General features: G+C 40.4%; 1 protein-coding gene across 2 annotated transcripts in view; it reads left to right on the plus strand.

Moving 5' to 3' along the window:
- Window positions 1–13799, plus strand: part of RSRC1 (arginine and serine rich coiled-coil 1) — a 344188-nt gene that overhangs the window by 264701 nt on the left and 65688 nt on the right. For both annotated transcript variants that reach the window (XM_034781218.1, XM_034781219.1), the window contains exon 7: window positions 12255–12323. In XM_034781218.1, coding sequence (XP_034637109.1) covers window positions 12255–12323 — 69 coding nt within the window. The remainder of the gene's footprint in view (window positions 1–12254; window positions 12324–13799) is intronic.

A 13799-nucleotide genomic window follows, 5' to 3' on the forward strand; every position in this document is an offset into this window, starting at 1 on the left:
TGCCCAGCTGCTTCAGAAATGGGTATGCTGTATAAAAAAATGTAAATATGTTTAAGCAATAATTTTCTAAGGAATATTAATCCTTTTGAATGAAAATAGACATACCATATACATCCAGGAGTGTTTGTTTAGCAAAACTGCTGGATGTACTTGGCATACCATTCATCAGTGACTTAGATTGTCAAAGATTTTGTAACCATTTATTTTAGAAATCTTCTTATGGAACAAATAAAGCTTTTGAAGCTTCAAACCTCAGAGAGAGGGGGAAATACTTTTTTTTTTCTGAAGGACAGCTTGTAAAGGGGAGAATGATCGGGGTTAATTGAACTTGTCAAGGGAAAGGAGAGTAAGGAGGAAATCTAGGAAAATATGTGATCAAAAGTATGATGACAAAGTTTGGTAACTATGTGCTCAAACCTTTCAGTGTATTCTGAGAGCATAAACCCCAGCAAGTGTGAAATATCAGAGGAGCTGGCCAAGTCAGGAATAATAGGCCAAATCTTCTGGTGATTTAAATCAATATCGCGCCATTGAAATCAGCTCCTAAATATGGAGTCAACGGAGCTATGCTGATTTACACCAGCTGAGGATCTGACCTAGTGTCGATTCCTCACTCCCAAATCACTGCTCTTCATTTCCAGTATTTTATCTCTGATGTCTTAGCACCATCTCATTTCATCTTAATAATAAAGTGCAATTTATAGATACAAACATATATTCAAAGAACTCTATTTAAATGTTATTTTAAAAAAAATAGGTGAGGGGGCCCATAGCTAATTCACATGAAATGTTCTAATATTATTTCCCTCAGATAAAAGTATTTCAGAAAGGTCTTGATTTTGCTTCTATTTCCAATTTGTTTATGTAATAATGTGAACAAAATATAATTATCATTAGAAAATAATAAGTGTTGTGTGAGTAGAGCTTATAGCTATCATCTGAGGAAATCCTCTCCAGATTTCCCCTTTCCAGCTAGTATTTTGGGGAGATGAACAGGGCTTTCTGGTTATATAAGATACTTCCTCAGGACTTCATTGCCTCTCCAAAGCTTATGGCTGTTCCAGATCAAATAGAGGACAATATAATGGGTATAATGTATCATACTTGAAAAATATTACATTTTTAAATGCAAGGGCAATTGATTGTTTTCTAGATTTTAAAATATAATTTCCAGAATGTTATTTCAGATATTGTATTTATAACTGCTTTTCATGTAAACTAAAACTTTATTTGAACCTTTTGATCATACACAATAAGAACAACATTTGTCTGTTTGTATTACACATCTCGAATTTGAATAAGATAACACAATTTCCTAATTGGAATTCAGAGTTAACACTGAGATTTCATTTCATTTTGTGGGGAAAATGCCCAACAGTCATTTATTTGGTAATTACTTCAGACTAAGTTAAAACTAGGGGGGAAGTGTTTAAGCTTTCCTTGAATTTCTTGCAGTATAGTCGTATCCATTTTATAGTCTGGCTATCCTGTTGTCCTATATACACATTTCCAGGAGTTGTTATTTAGGTTATATGATAGGGTTACCATACGTCCGGATTTTCCCGGACATGTCCGGCTTTTGGGGGCTCAAATCCCCGTCCGGGGGGAAATCCCCAAAAGCCGGGCATGTCCGGGAAAATCCGGACGTATGGTAACCCTATCATATAACCTAAATAACAACTCCTGGAAATGTGTATATAGGACAACAGGATAGCCAGACTATAAAATGGATACGACTATACTGCAAGAAATTCAAGGAAAGCTTAAACACTTCCCCCCTAGTTTTAACTTAGTCTGAAGTAATTACCAAATAAATGACTGTTGGGCATTTTCCCCACAAAATGAAATGAAATCTCAGTGTTAACTCTGAATTCCAATTAGGAAATTGTGTTATCTTATTCAAATTCGAGATGTGTAATACAAACAGACAAATGTTGTTCTTATTGTGTATGATCAAAAGGTTCAAATAAAGTTTTAGTTTACATGAAAAGCAGTTATAAATACAATATCTGAAATAACATTCTGGAAATTATATTTTAAAATCTAGAAAACAATCAATTGCNCCGCCGGGGGGTGCGCTGGGAGCCGGTCCGCCGGGGGCCAGGAGCCGGTCCGGGGTCGCGGGGTGCGCTGGGCCGGGGGGTGCGCTGGGCCGCGGGGCCGGGATCCGGGGGGTGCGCGGGGCCGCCGGGGGCCGGCAGTGCTGGGCGAGCCGGGGGTGGTCGGCCGGGGGCCGGGGCCGGCACCCCAGGGCCCGAGCCGACCCAGCCTGGGTCGCGCCTCCTCCCCCCACACCTCCCCTTACCTGCTTCAGGCTTCCCGCGAATTAAATGTTCGCGGGAAGCAGGGGAGGGGGCGGAGTTGGGGCGGGGGGCGTGGGCGGGGCTGTGGGCGGGGGCGGGGTCCTGTGGAGTGTCCTCCATTGGGAGGCACAAAATATGGTAACCCTATTATATGAAGTAGAAATTACTTCTGTGAGTGGTTACTGTGCATGACCAGAAATCTACCTGATGGTTCAGAGAAGTGGGTGCATTGAAATTGCTTTGGTATTAAATTATGGTGGTTTGGTTTTGTTGTTAATAGCTTCTTGTAATCTTAAGTTTTTCTGGTCTGTGTGTTTACATTGTGGTAGTAGAACTTAAGGGTTTTTATTTTCAGCTCCTGCCTATGCGAAGGAGGCAGCTAAATAGTGAATCAGATGTATTAGATGAGATTGATCCTGTGGTGCTACTTGATTTGCCTTGGCTGCCTGCTGTGCCTATGTCTAGATTGTTGTGTAGAAGTCTATGGATAATAATCAGGAGCAAAGATTACTGGGAAAGAGTACTTTCATTATTTTAACAGGGTTTCCTCAAAAGTCCTTCCCACCCACCAACAGTGCCTTTCATTTCTTTGGCCCTTTCCTGAAAGCCTCCTGGTAGTTTTAACTAAGTCTAAAGTAATTATCAAATAAAGTCTGAGCTATGGTTATTTACATTCAAATTTGTATTTGTTCTGAATGCTGATTGTATGTAAGGAAGGAAGGGAAGAGAGGGAAACACATGTTCAATAGCAAGATACTGTATATGATTCATGTCTATTTGTGCATGTTAAGTACAATTGGTTGCTGCTCAAACTGCCCCATATTTTGAAAGATAGTTTTTCCATTGCAGCTAGGTCACTTATGGTTCTATACTTTAATCACTGATTTGTAGCCTATGCAGCAGATAACTTCCATTTTCTTTTTGTTATGGGTGATACTCAGAAGAACTATTTTAAAAATGTGTCTGCCTTTGGCATCATGAAGATTGCAGTGTGAGAAATCATTCTGTGCCCTTAATAAATTGCATTCTGAGGATGACCCTGTCCCTAAAACGGATTTAATTAAGGGCATAGTGTGTGTAATACAAGGCCTGGATTAGAATAACGCCACAAACATCTCTTTGAATCTCTAATGATGTACGCTTATACATGGTAAATTGCAAATTAAACAAACTGAATTTTTTTGTCCATTCCTTCCCTTTCTTACAACTGTGTATTACCTGGTATTGATTGCAAGGAACTTCTGTACATTTTACTGATCCTTTGTGGTGCTCTGACATGGCTGGTGATTTCCATGACACTTTGATATGTGATTGCATCACACTAAACTTTAAGTAAATTTATGACAGCATGGTGGCCTACTCAATCTAGTGATATATAGCTCTCCTGACCGATGACATCTTGAAAACTAGAATGTAACTGTATATGTCAAAAGGAGTGCTTGGAACATTGCATAATAGTTGGGCTAGTGAAAACACATATCTGGGTACCAGTGGCATATCCATTGAGAAAAGTTTGTTGCAGTAATGGATGACCACTTGAGCACTCTGACAGTGGGATTCTGGCTCTCACCTCCACTCGTTCTGGGATTCAAACATATTAAGCAGGCAGTCTACCAGCTTCTTCACAGATTCCTGTAATATGAATGCAAGGTGGACACTAGGAGGTGAGCTGGCCAGAAGAGCACATTTTGTGCTTTGGTTTGACCACCAAGATAGAGCAGGGAAGTGGAGAAAAGACAATTATAAGTTAAGTCTCTGGATGGCTCACTAATGGATCTGGAGAAATGCGTGGGGCAGGGTCAGTGAACAGCTGACCAGACAGCAGCATAATGAGATGGCACAGAAATCACCTTCATATAGAGGCAGCAGGTAGAGTGAATGCAAGAAATGAAGGCATATCCAGAGCAGTGGTGGGCAACCTGCGGGCCGCAGGCCGCACACGGCCCGTCAGGGTAATCTGCTGGCAGGCTGCCAGACAGTTTGTTTATATTTGCATGGCTACCCACAGCTCCCAGTGGCTGTGGTTCACTGTTCCTGACCAAAGGGAGCTGCTGGAAGCGGCGGCCAGCACGTCCCTGTGGCCTGTACCATTTCCCGCAGTTCTCATTGGCTGGGAATGGCAAACCACGGCCACTGGAGCTGCAGGCAGCCGTGCAAATGTAAACAAACTGTCTGGCGGCCTACCAGCAGATTACCTTGACAGGCCGCGTGTGGCCCGTGGGCCGCAGGTTGCTCACCACTGATCTGGAGGGTTAAGAAATGTGAAAAGGATGAGGAGTTTAAGAAATGGTTGGAGAAGACAAGCAAGTTTTCCTCTAGGGCTGTCCAATTCTATCTTCTCATGCCAGACTTTTCAACTCTTATTCATGGCAGACAGGTAGACACCCACCAGACTCAGATGATTGTAGTGTTACTCTACGATACAATATTCAAAAGGAATAGACACAGCAGAAGGAAGACATGCAAAATTATCCCAAGATTTGCATAGATTGGCTTTAACTATGTTTAATAATACCAGTCTAGTGGCAGCAGATGCCCAACAGGAGAGGGTTCACTCATTCTTCGATGTGACCTGCATCAAACCCCTTTCCCTAGATTAGTAATCTGGGCCCCCTACCTTAGTACACAGTTCCAAGGCACATAATGACCAGCAGGCCTAACCACTTATACATTCCAATGCATAGCTTTTCCCCACTCACCCACACATACTCACTCGTGTGTTTAGAATTTAGCTCCTCCATCATCCAGCAACGCCCCTATCAGTCCCTTCTATTTAGCCCTTTTGAAATTCCTCGAAGGATTAACTCTCCATGTTCTCACAACCACACCACATTTGGAAGGCTGCATACTCAACCATCCTACGCTAGTTGGCCTTTTAACTAACTTTCCTTAAAAGACTAGCCATCTCATACTGCTGAGTTAGAAGTTGCAACAGTGCCGTTAAGAAGAGAGAAGAAAACTGATAATAGACTCTTGTGCAGAGCAAACCAGCATAAATACAGAAACCAGCAACCCAGTGCAAATTTTAACCACAATAATGGCAACAAGAGCATCATACAACTCCCTTCTCCCTACTTTACTCCTCCTACAGTCATGCAACCTTCCCAACCCTGTAACAGTAATGAGAACAACTTCCTATGCTAATACATAAATGAGGGGACACCTGGATGTGAATTTCACAAGAGTCCTGCCTTAGGCCAGCTCATGTGTCCTTTTAACCTAATTACCATCGGTAGCACCGTCCTGTCAGGGGGTGGCAGCCACTGAATGCACCATCATGGCCTTGTCCCCTCCTTTTGTATAGATTCCAGTCTCTTACCCCTAACCCTACTGAGACCAGCTAATCAATCATGTTGACCTACACGGCAATAGCCAGTTGAAGTAGTGGTGCCAAGCCCCTCTCTCTATCCTTGCTCCTCAAGGGTGATGATGACAGTGTTCCTCTTTTCTCTCTCTCTCTCTCTCTCGCTCCCCTTCTACTGTCTTCCCCCACCCACACTGGCCTACAGAAGCAATTTTCTAATTGAAGGACTTGGTTGGAATGCCTATCCTGGACTTGAAAAGGTTAAAGCAGGGTGGAAAGAGTAAACCTGGTCAGTCATTCCAGTTATTGCTCCAGAGAATTACCTGGCATTCATTGATCTACCATTGTTTATCTTTATCCATTGTGATTGTGCCTCAAAAGGAACAGAACCTGTAGTTCTGGCCAGCAACCTGCATTTCTATTACCAGGATCTCCATTCAGTATCTCATCAGCTGCTAGAGCAGGGGTTCTCAAACTTGGGGTGGGGACCCCTTAGGAGGTCGCGAGCTGCCAGCCTCCACCCCAAACCCTGGTTCGCCTCCAGCATTTATAATGGTGTTAACTATATAAAAAAGTGTTTTTAATTTATAAGGGGGGTCACACCCAGAGGCTTGCTATGTGAAAGGGGTCACCAGTACAAAAGTTTGAGAACCACTGTGCTAGAGTATTTACAGAATTCATGGCAATTGTTTTTCTTTCTTCAGCGAGGACTATGAAACAAGATACGTGACACTTTTAAGTTCAGCATTTTTGAGATGTGTGACTATCAGGTATATGGAAGCATGGGAGGAAAGGGAGTCATGTTCACATAACTCAAAGATTTTCCTTAAGTTTTATGAAAAAATTCATATTCATAACAGCAAGCATGTAAAGTTGCAACCCGAAAGGAATTTGTTTTAGAAGGTTGTTATTAGCAACTGAAAAAGAATAGAAAGCTAATACCGACCTTGACTATCGTGTTCACCGATATAGAATGCTGATACTTGAATGTTACCTCAACTTCAAATGAACATTAATGTTTGTGTTTGTAACTAACAAAGCAGTGCCAGTTCTTCACCATATTTATTTGCTTGTATGATGTATCCACATCCCCTGCTCTTTGTTTTGGCTTTAATGTGGCAGGGATTCTCTCTCTTGTATTTGTACTGTGCCTGGCACAATGGGGCACCAGTCCTGATCAAGGTCTTTGGGTGCTAACAAACTATAAATATTAATTGTTTTACTACTACTACCTGAAAATACTGACAGTGGATTCTGTCTTCTGTTGCTCTGCTCTTATTAATGGTTCATTATCTGATGCTGAATTTCTGTATGTGTTCCAGAACTTTATTACTTTAGTGTAAATAAACTTCTGTAACATCTTCAGTGTGTCATTTCCCCATCTCTCAGAAGGAAAAACAAAATCAATAGAATTGTAATTTTATCTGCAGTTGAATGAGCTCTAAAATGCTGAGAGCCTGAATTCAAGCTCCTTTTTTATTTATTTATTTATTTAATTAATTTTTTAGAATGCTTTATAAGCAGTCAGACTACTGTCATACCAGCTGTTTATCCATGCAAGAGACCCAGTTTCAAGAGCAACCTCAGCATTCCAACTACCTGGGTCAATTAAGACCAGGGTATTGCTGAAGTGACTTATTTGGTCTTCTCTGAGTGATGTGCCACTGCTGATCTCCTGTGAATTATATTGGTGTATGTATCCCAACCTCCAAGTTGAGGAAACTGTACTGAAGAAGCTTCTGCATGGAGAATATTTTTGAGGATTTTTGCTAGCCCATGTGATACTGCCAGAAAATGGAAAGCTGAGGTAGCTCAAGCTCATGCAAGTTGCGGCTTCCTTATCAATGTATATTCTGCTACAAGTTTTTGTTGTTATGGAGTGAAGTTAGGCTGTCTTTTAATTACCCACACATCATGGTTTTGGCTATATTTACACTTTTATTGAGCTGTTAGATAAAACACAGTACTCAGGATGCCAGTAGAGTTTCAGTTAAATTTTAAAAAAAAGTTGGGCACATCTTGATGCTTATCAAAAGTTTATTCTAATTTGAATATTTTATTTGACTGCTCCAAAGTTTTGATAGTTTTCAGTCTGAGTACAATGTACCCAGGGAAAAAGACTAAGTTGGCAATGTGTTTACTTCCAGATGTTTGGCCATTGATTCTTGACCAAAAGAGATCGCCTTAGATCAGAATGTTTACGTGTTCTGTATTTCCTTAGGTGGTGAGCTACATGTGTTATGTTCTACCCTTTAATTTGGGAGAATAGCATAGAGATTTATACAAACTCAATACCAGAGGTAAGTGAAAGGGATGAATTACATTTTAGAAGAATTTAGTGGATTCTCCATCTTTTTGGTGTAATCTGCTCTCATCTATGTCTTAATTTCACCAAAACAAACTCAGTTTGTGATTATATTCATTTTGGTTAGAAGTGGAGGTAGTGTAGTAGTCATTTTAGGAATTCCTTTATGGGGTTGGGCAGTGAAAGTTAGCTCGTTTTGGTTTGAAGCATGTCAGAGACTCCTCTTGGGATAACAAGCCTGGTATATATCAATTTCTTTGTTAAATTGACGAACTCATGTAAGCTTGTAGTGTCCACCGGGCATAACTGGACACTGCAAGATGGAGGTTCCTAGGGTTGTGTCTGGGACCGGAGATATTGGCTAGTGTCATTCGGTTGCACAATCCAAGGAGCAGTTTACATGCCAGAGGGTGTGCGTGAACAGCCCAGGAATGGGGGTTCTCACAGCAGAGCAGAGTAAGGCTGGCTCCCAGAGTCAAGGATTGGAGTGACCTAGCAGATCACTGGTCCAGATAACACCAAGGGAATGTCACAATGGCCCATTACAACAACTTGTAACACGCCAGCTGCCTACCAACCCTACATTAACACTTTTGCAGGTGTAGGACAATTGCTCACTTCATTTTACATGGTCTCCCACAACATGTATTGTGAACCTTACGCCTAACGATCTGTCCCACCTTCTGTTTAACTTGAATACTCTGATTTCCTTCACCAGACATGAAGAAGAGCTCTGTGAAGCTTGAAAGCTTCTCTTCCACCGACAGAAGTTGATCCAATAAAATTGCCTCACCCACTCATATCCTGCGCCCAACTCAGCCACAAGAACACTGCAAACAGCAAATCTGGAGGTCCACAATGGCATTTGTACAAATTCACTTTCCAATGCAGAGCTGTAGTCTCATTTGTTTTTAGGAATAATGTTTGGTACAGATAGAATGTACACAAAGAAAACTCAAATTACGCAAGTAGGGAAGTGTAACGGGGCGGTGACTCACCCCTGCAGCACCTTCTGTCAGTCGTCCTGGGAATTAGCTCTTTGACCCAGGAGCGCCCTCTGCAGGCTGGTGTCCCGCTTCCCGCTGGATCCAGAGTCCTTCTTGGACCCCGGTGCCCCTCTCAGACAGGGATGCTGCCCCCTGCAGTACCCCGCAGTCTCGCTGGGTCTCCCCACCCCAAGGAACACCTATTCTCACCTCACCTCAGTCGTAGGCTACTGCCAGTCACCAACTAGCCCCACTCCCTGGGGCAGACTGCAGTATAAGCCACTCATCACAGGCAAGGAGGGGTTTGGACCTGCTGCCTCTGCCTAGCCTTGGGCTGTCCCCTGCAACCCCAGTACCTATTTGGCTTTATACTAGGCCGCAGCCTGGGGGTTTCCAGGCCGCAGCTCCCCATCTCCATTGGCCTTCCCCCAGCCCTGCTCCACTCTAGGTACCTAATCTAGCTCCCCAGCAGCCAGGCCCATCTCCCTCCACAGCTAGAGGAGACTGTCAGCTCCTGGCCTTTATAGAGCCAGCTGGACTCTGATTGGGGCGTGGCCCCCAGCTGAGGCTGCTTCCCAATCAGCCCAGCTTTTTCCCTGCCCCAGCCCTCTCCCAGGGCTGTTTTAAGTCCTTCCAAGCAGGAGCGGGCGATCACCCCGCTACAGGAAGGTGGAAAAGAAGCTGTTGACTTACATTTCAAGAGAGAAGCTGAAGCAGAAGAAAGGATTTGCATACTTGGAAAGTATCCTTAGTGCCTTCAGAGAGAGACCTGGAGAGTGTGCAACCAATGTGCCTGGGTGGCAGAGAAAAAGGGGGCAGGAGTACTGTAAGACTGGCAATTAAATAACAAACTGAAAGGAAAAGGTTATGCTGAATGTGTCTGTCCCTGTCTGCTGTACAGTTTGACAACAGTGGGTCTTGCAGAGATGGAAGGAAAGAACATACAAGTAATAGAAAACAACATACTGAGGAAAATGGAAGACAAGTGAAGGGTAGGTTGAATGTGCCTGGAAGAAATGAAGGGGAAGATGAACTTGGGACTCTAAGTGATAGATAAGCTGGAGAGTGCATGTTTGAGGTGAGCTGGACATGTGAGAAAATGGGAGAAGAGCGACGAGTAAAGAAAACATGACGGGGAGAGGACAGCAAGAAAGGACATGGGAAACAGAGGGTACAATGGAAACACTCAAGAAAAGTTTGAAGAGAAAAGGACTGAAATGCCAAGATCTGTGAACCCATGCCATGGACTGAAAGGAGTGGCAAAGAATCATGGGCACCTTGGACCCCATGTAAACGAGAAAAGGAGTCAAGAAGTTGAAGTGAAGTTCAGTACATGTCGACTGATACAGAATTAAAATGTTTGCGCAATCCTCAAAGCAACACACAGGCTTTAGCAACTGCTATTGATTGTGTAACTTCATAGACCTCTGTGAATGTTTAGGGACTAAGTTGAATGATTGTTAATGAGCATTTTAGGATATATGACTGTGCTTATAATACTTACTAAGCTGTGACATTGTTCATGTAATCAGCCAAGACTGTAAAGGAAACTTCTATCTCTGTTAAATGACGTTTTTAAAAAACCCTACTTGCAACCATGTATAGTTAGAAGGCTTGAAAATTGACAGTGTAAAGTTAATTATGCTAAAATACATATTTAGCTATGATATAGTAAACCATTTCAGTTTCTTTAAGCTTTTTTTTCTCAGATAACCATTTTTTAAAAATCCAATGAATTGGATCAGTAAGGAAGAACAAACTAGCATAGTGGAATAGATAAATCAAATTTAGGCATGGTAGTTTATTGAATCTAAATTGTGCCCGGTTGGCCCAAGAGGTATATAAGCAATCCATCTTGTGCTGATAATGGAGGTTCTTGAAATCCACCTGATGTTTGCATTATTAAATTTCAGTCTAATGAGCTCTGCTAATACATATTGAAGATGGTTGTAAGGAGTAGAATGTGAATCTGAGCGGGATAATTTGAAAGAAACATAAGCTGAGCATTTTACATGACTCAAGGGGTATAGCTACAATTACACATATAACCAAAATTGAATTTAAATGGAATTTCTATTATCCGTGTCCTTCTACCAGGGAAAATAAAGTGTAAATGAAGTAAAAGTCTTTAGCGTTGCTAGTGGTTTGTTTTTATTATCTAATTTAATAGATTCTTGCAAAGATATTCACTGGCAGAAAAGTTTTAATATTTAATTACTTTAAATATAGTCTAAGTGTGTATAAAAGCTTGTAAATGGAAACATGTCTGAGTAATTGCTTTTATCATTTCATAACACTAGTATTTAAGTTGTATATTTTTAAGAAGATGTAGCAGACTGTGAAGAGACATCAGACTTTGAAAAATATAATCTTGTGGCATTCATTTTCTGCATACCCACTTCTTAAGCTGAACGTTATATTCGTAAATTATAGATTGATTCAGTAGGCAATAGAAATAGTACCTGAAAAACTGAATAAACATGTATTGTTCTATACCACAGTTTACAGTAGCTTTATTGTATATGAAGGCCTGGTCTGAAGTCTTATTCCTGTTAGTTTGGGTTCCTTTTCTTTTGACAAGGCGGTACTTTTAAAAACTTAATATTTCATCGAGTATAATGCTATTAGAGACTTATTCTCACTTAGTTCACTCATCAGGCAGTGAGATGGCAATAAAAGAGAATGGCTCCTTTGAGACATTAATGCTTTGGAATAAATGATGTGCTAGAACAGAAATTTAATTAATTTACAGAGTATATTGATAGTCCCTTGTTACTGTGCTGTATATTTTTAATCTTCTTTAACATCTGTAGTAAAGTGTTTGAAAACCCCTGCAGTTGAGCAACTAGTAGATAATTAAGTAATAAGGGAAGAGGCTTCTAGAGGGAAAAAGGTTCTTTTTAGAGGATGCTGTCATAACATGAATAAGGTACTGCTGCTGTGATTTGCAATGAAAAAAATATACTACCTAATTTGATACTGTGACATAGATAGTCCAGACATCCTATATTTTTAAATCTTACATGCAATCTGAATATTGGAAATATAGCTTTTCCTTCCAAAGAAATCTTAGTTTACTTACTATATTAGTAAATTAGTTTTTTTTTTTTTAAATATTCTGCCACTATGTCATTTCCTTTCACCTTACAAATTGTCAGTTATGATATTGATTAACAGTACTGATCTTGTTAATAAAAAAATTAAAGGCCAAATTCTGCTTCAAATGCACATTGACTTTAGTGGGAGCTGCAGAAATTAATCTGAAAGTGAACTTCAGCCCTCAGGAGGGTTCTGTTTTATTATACAAAGGTAATTAAAACAAGTATAAATAACTCATATGTATTTTTTATTTTTAGCGAAAGCAGATGAAGCATTGAAGGCTAAAGAAAGAAGTGAAGAAGAAGCAAAAAAGATAAAGGAAGAAGGTAATGTAGTTTTTTATTTATCAGCAAGATAAACAGTTTTTATTAAACTGGCAATAATAATTCCATAAGGAACAGGTTCCTTTGAGGTTCTCATATTTTCTCTAAGGTTGGACCGCATCTTAATAGGGGGTATGTCATGGTCAGTCGACCTCCAATTCACAGTCACACAGACCATCTCCACCTCTCAATAACAACCACATAATATTCCTGTGGCAATACAGCAAATGCAGGAAATTACTTAATGTTTTTTTTTAAAGCTGTGTTTAAAGCAACTTGGTATTTGGTAACAAGTAGAAGAGCTAATACCATGTGACCAGCCAGCTCTGTGAGGCAGAGACCACAGTTAGAGAAATGGTTGCAGTCAATTAACATAAAACAGTAACATTGTTTATCTCAGAATATATTGTATGACTAACATAAGATGTCCAATAATTAGTCCAGTTTACTTGTGCAGTTACTCTGTACTATATCATGATAGCAATCACTCCAACTCAGTGGTAGCTCTGTGCACTGAGTACTTTCAGGATGAAGGCCTTTATCCATTACACTACCAGTGGCAGACTACCAGTGGGAATTCTCTACAAGGTTTGCAGGATCAGGTTCAAAACAAATGTATTTTGATTGTGTCTCTTTCCATTAATTGGTGATACATCTTCAAGTTCTGTGACAAAGCCAACCTGAACTTATATAAAGGAACCTTAAATGGTATTCCACACTTCAACTTTGATGGGGTATCCCCATTTCTCAGAGAAAATTAATAGCAAAAAGCTATCTCCTGTGGTTCCAGTTAAAATGAGCTACTAAAGTGTCTGCTGCATATATTATTTTTATGTTGGTTTAAGTATAAAATATATACCAAAGGATTTTACTTTTCTGAAACTGTCAGCTTATTTGTTTTTGACATCACATCACTTATCTTGGAACCTGATCCTCAATTTTTGAAAGATGCTGTTGGTTAAGAATTTTTTTTTTTTTTTAATTAACGCATCAGTATATACTTTCTCCTGGATGTTTTACTATTATTTTCCAATACCATATGGGTGACTTCTGAGTTCTGACAGATTTTTGACTATACACAGTACATTTTAATTAGATTTCAAGGTGGATATCTGATCTAAGGGTGAGTGTGTGTGTGTATGTATGTATATGTATATACATATATGTACATACATATATATTTTCCTAGGCTAGCCTTTGATCATCTAGTGCCCTCTGCAAATCATAATTTGGTGCCTATATGTACATAGTATTCTAGTTGCCAAAGGGGTTGTGTTTGAGACAGACTGTCCTAGAATCAGTGGTGTACACAGGCTGAAAACTTAGGATAAGAGATCCTTTCATTGGAGGATTGGAATGTGGTTAGTTCACAGTGAGGTATAGTGGCAAGGCTCTGGCAAAGAACTGTTGGAAGGCACTGGCATTGCTACTATAGCTAATATGAAAAGAAATAAGAAGGAAGAACTGGGTTAGGAAAGG

This window comes from Trachemys scripta, chromosome 9 (assembly GCF_013100865.1).
Source record: "Trachemys scripta elegans isolate TJP31775 chromosome 9, CAS_Tse_1.0, whole genome shotgun sequence".
Classification (NCBI taxonomy): Eukaryota; Metazoa; Chordata; order Testudines; family Emydidae; genus Trachemys; species Trachemys scripta.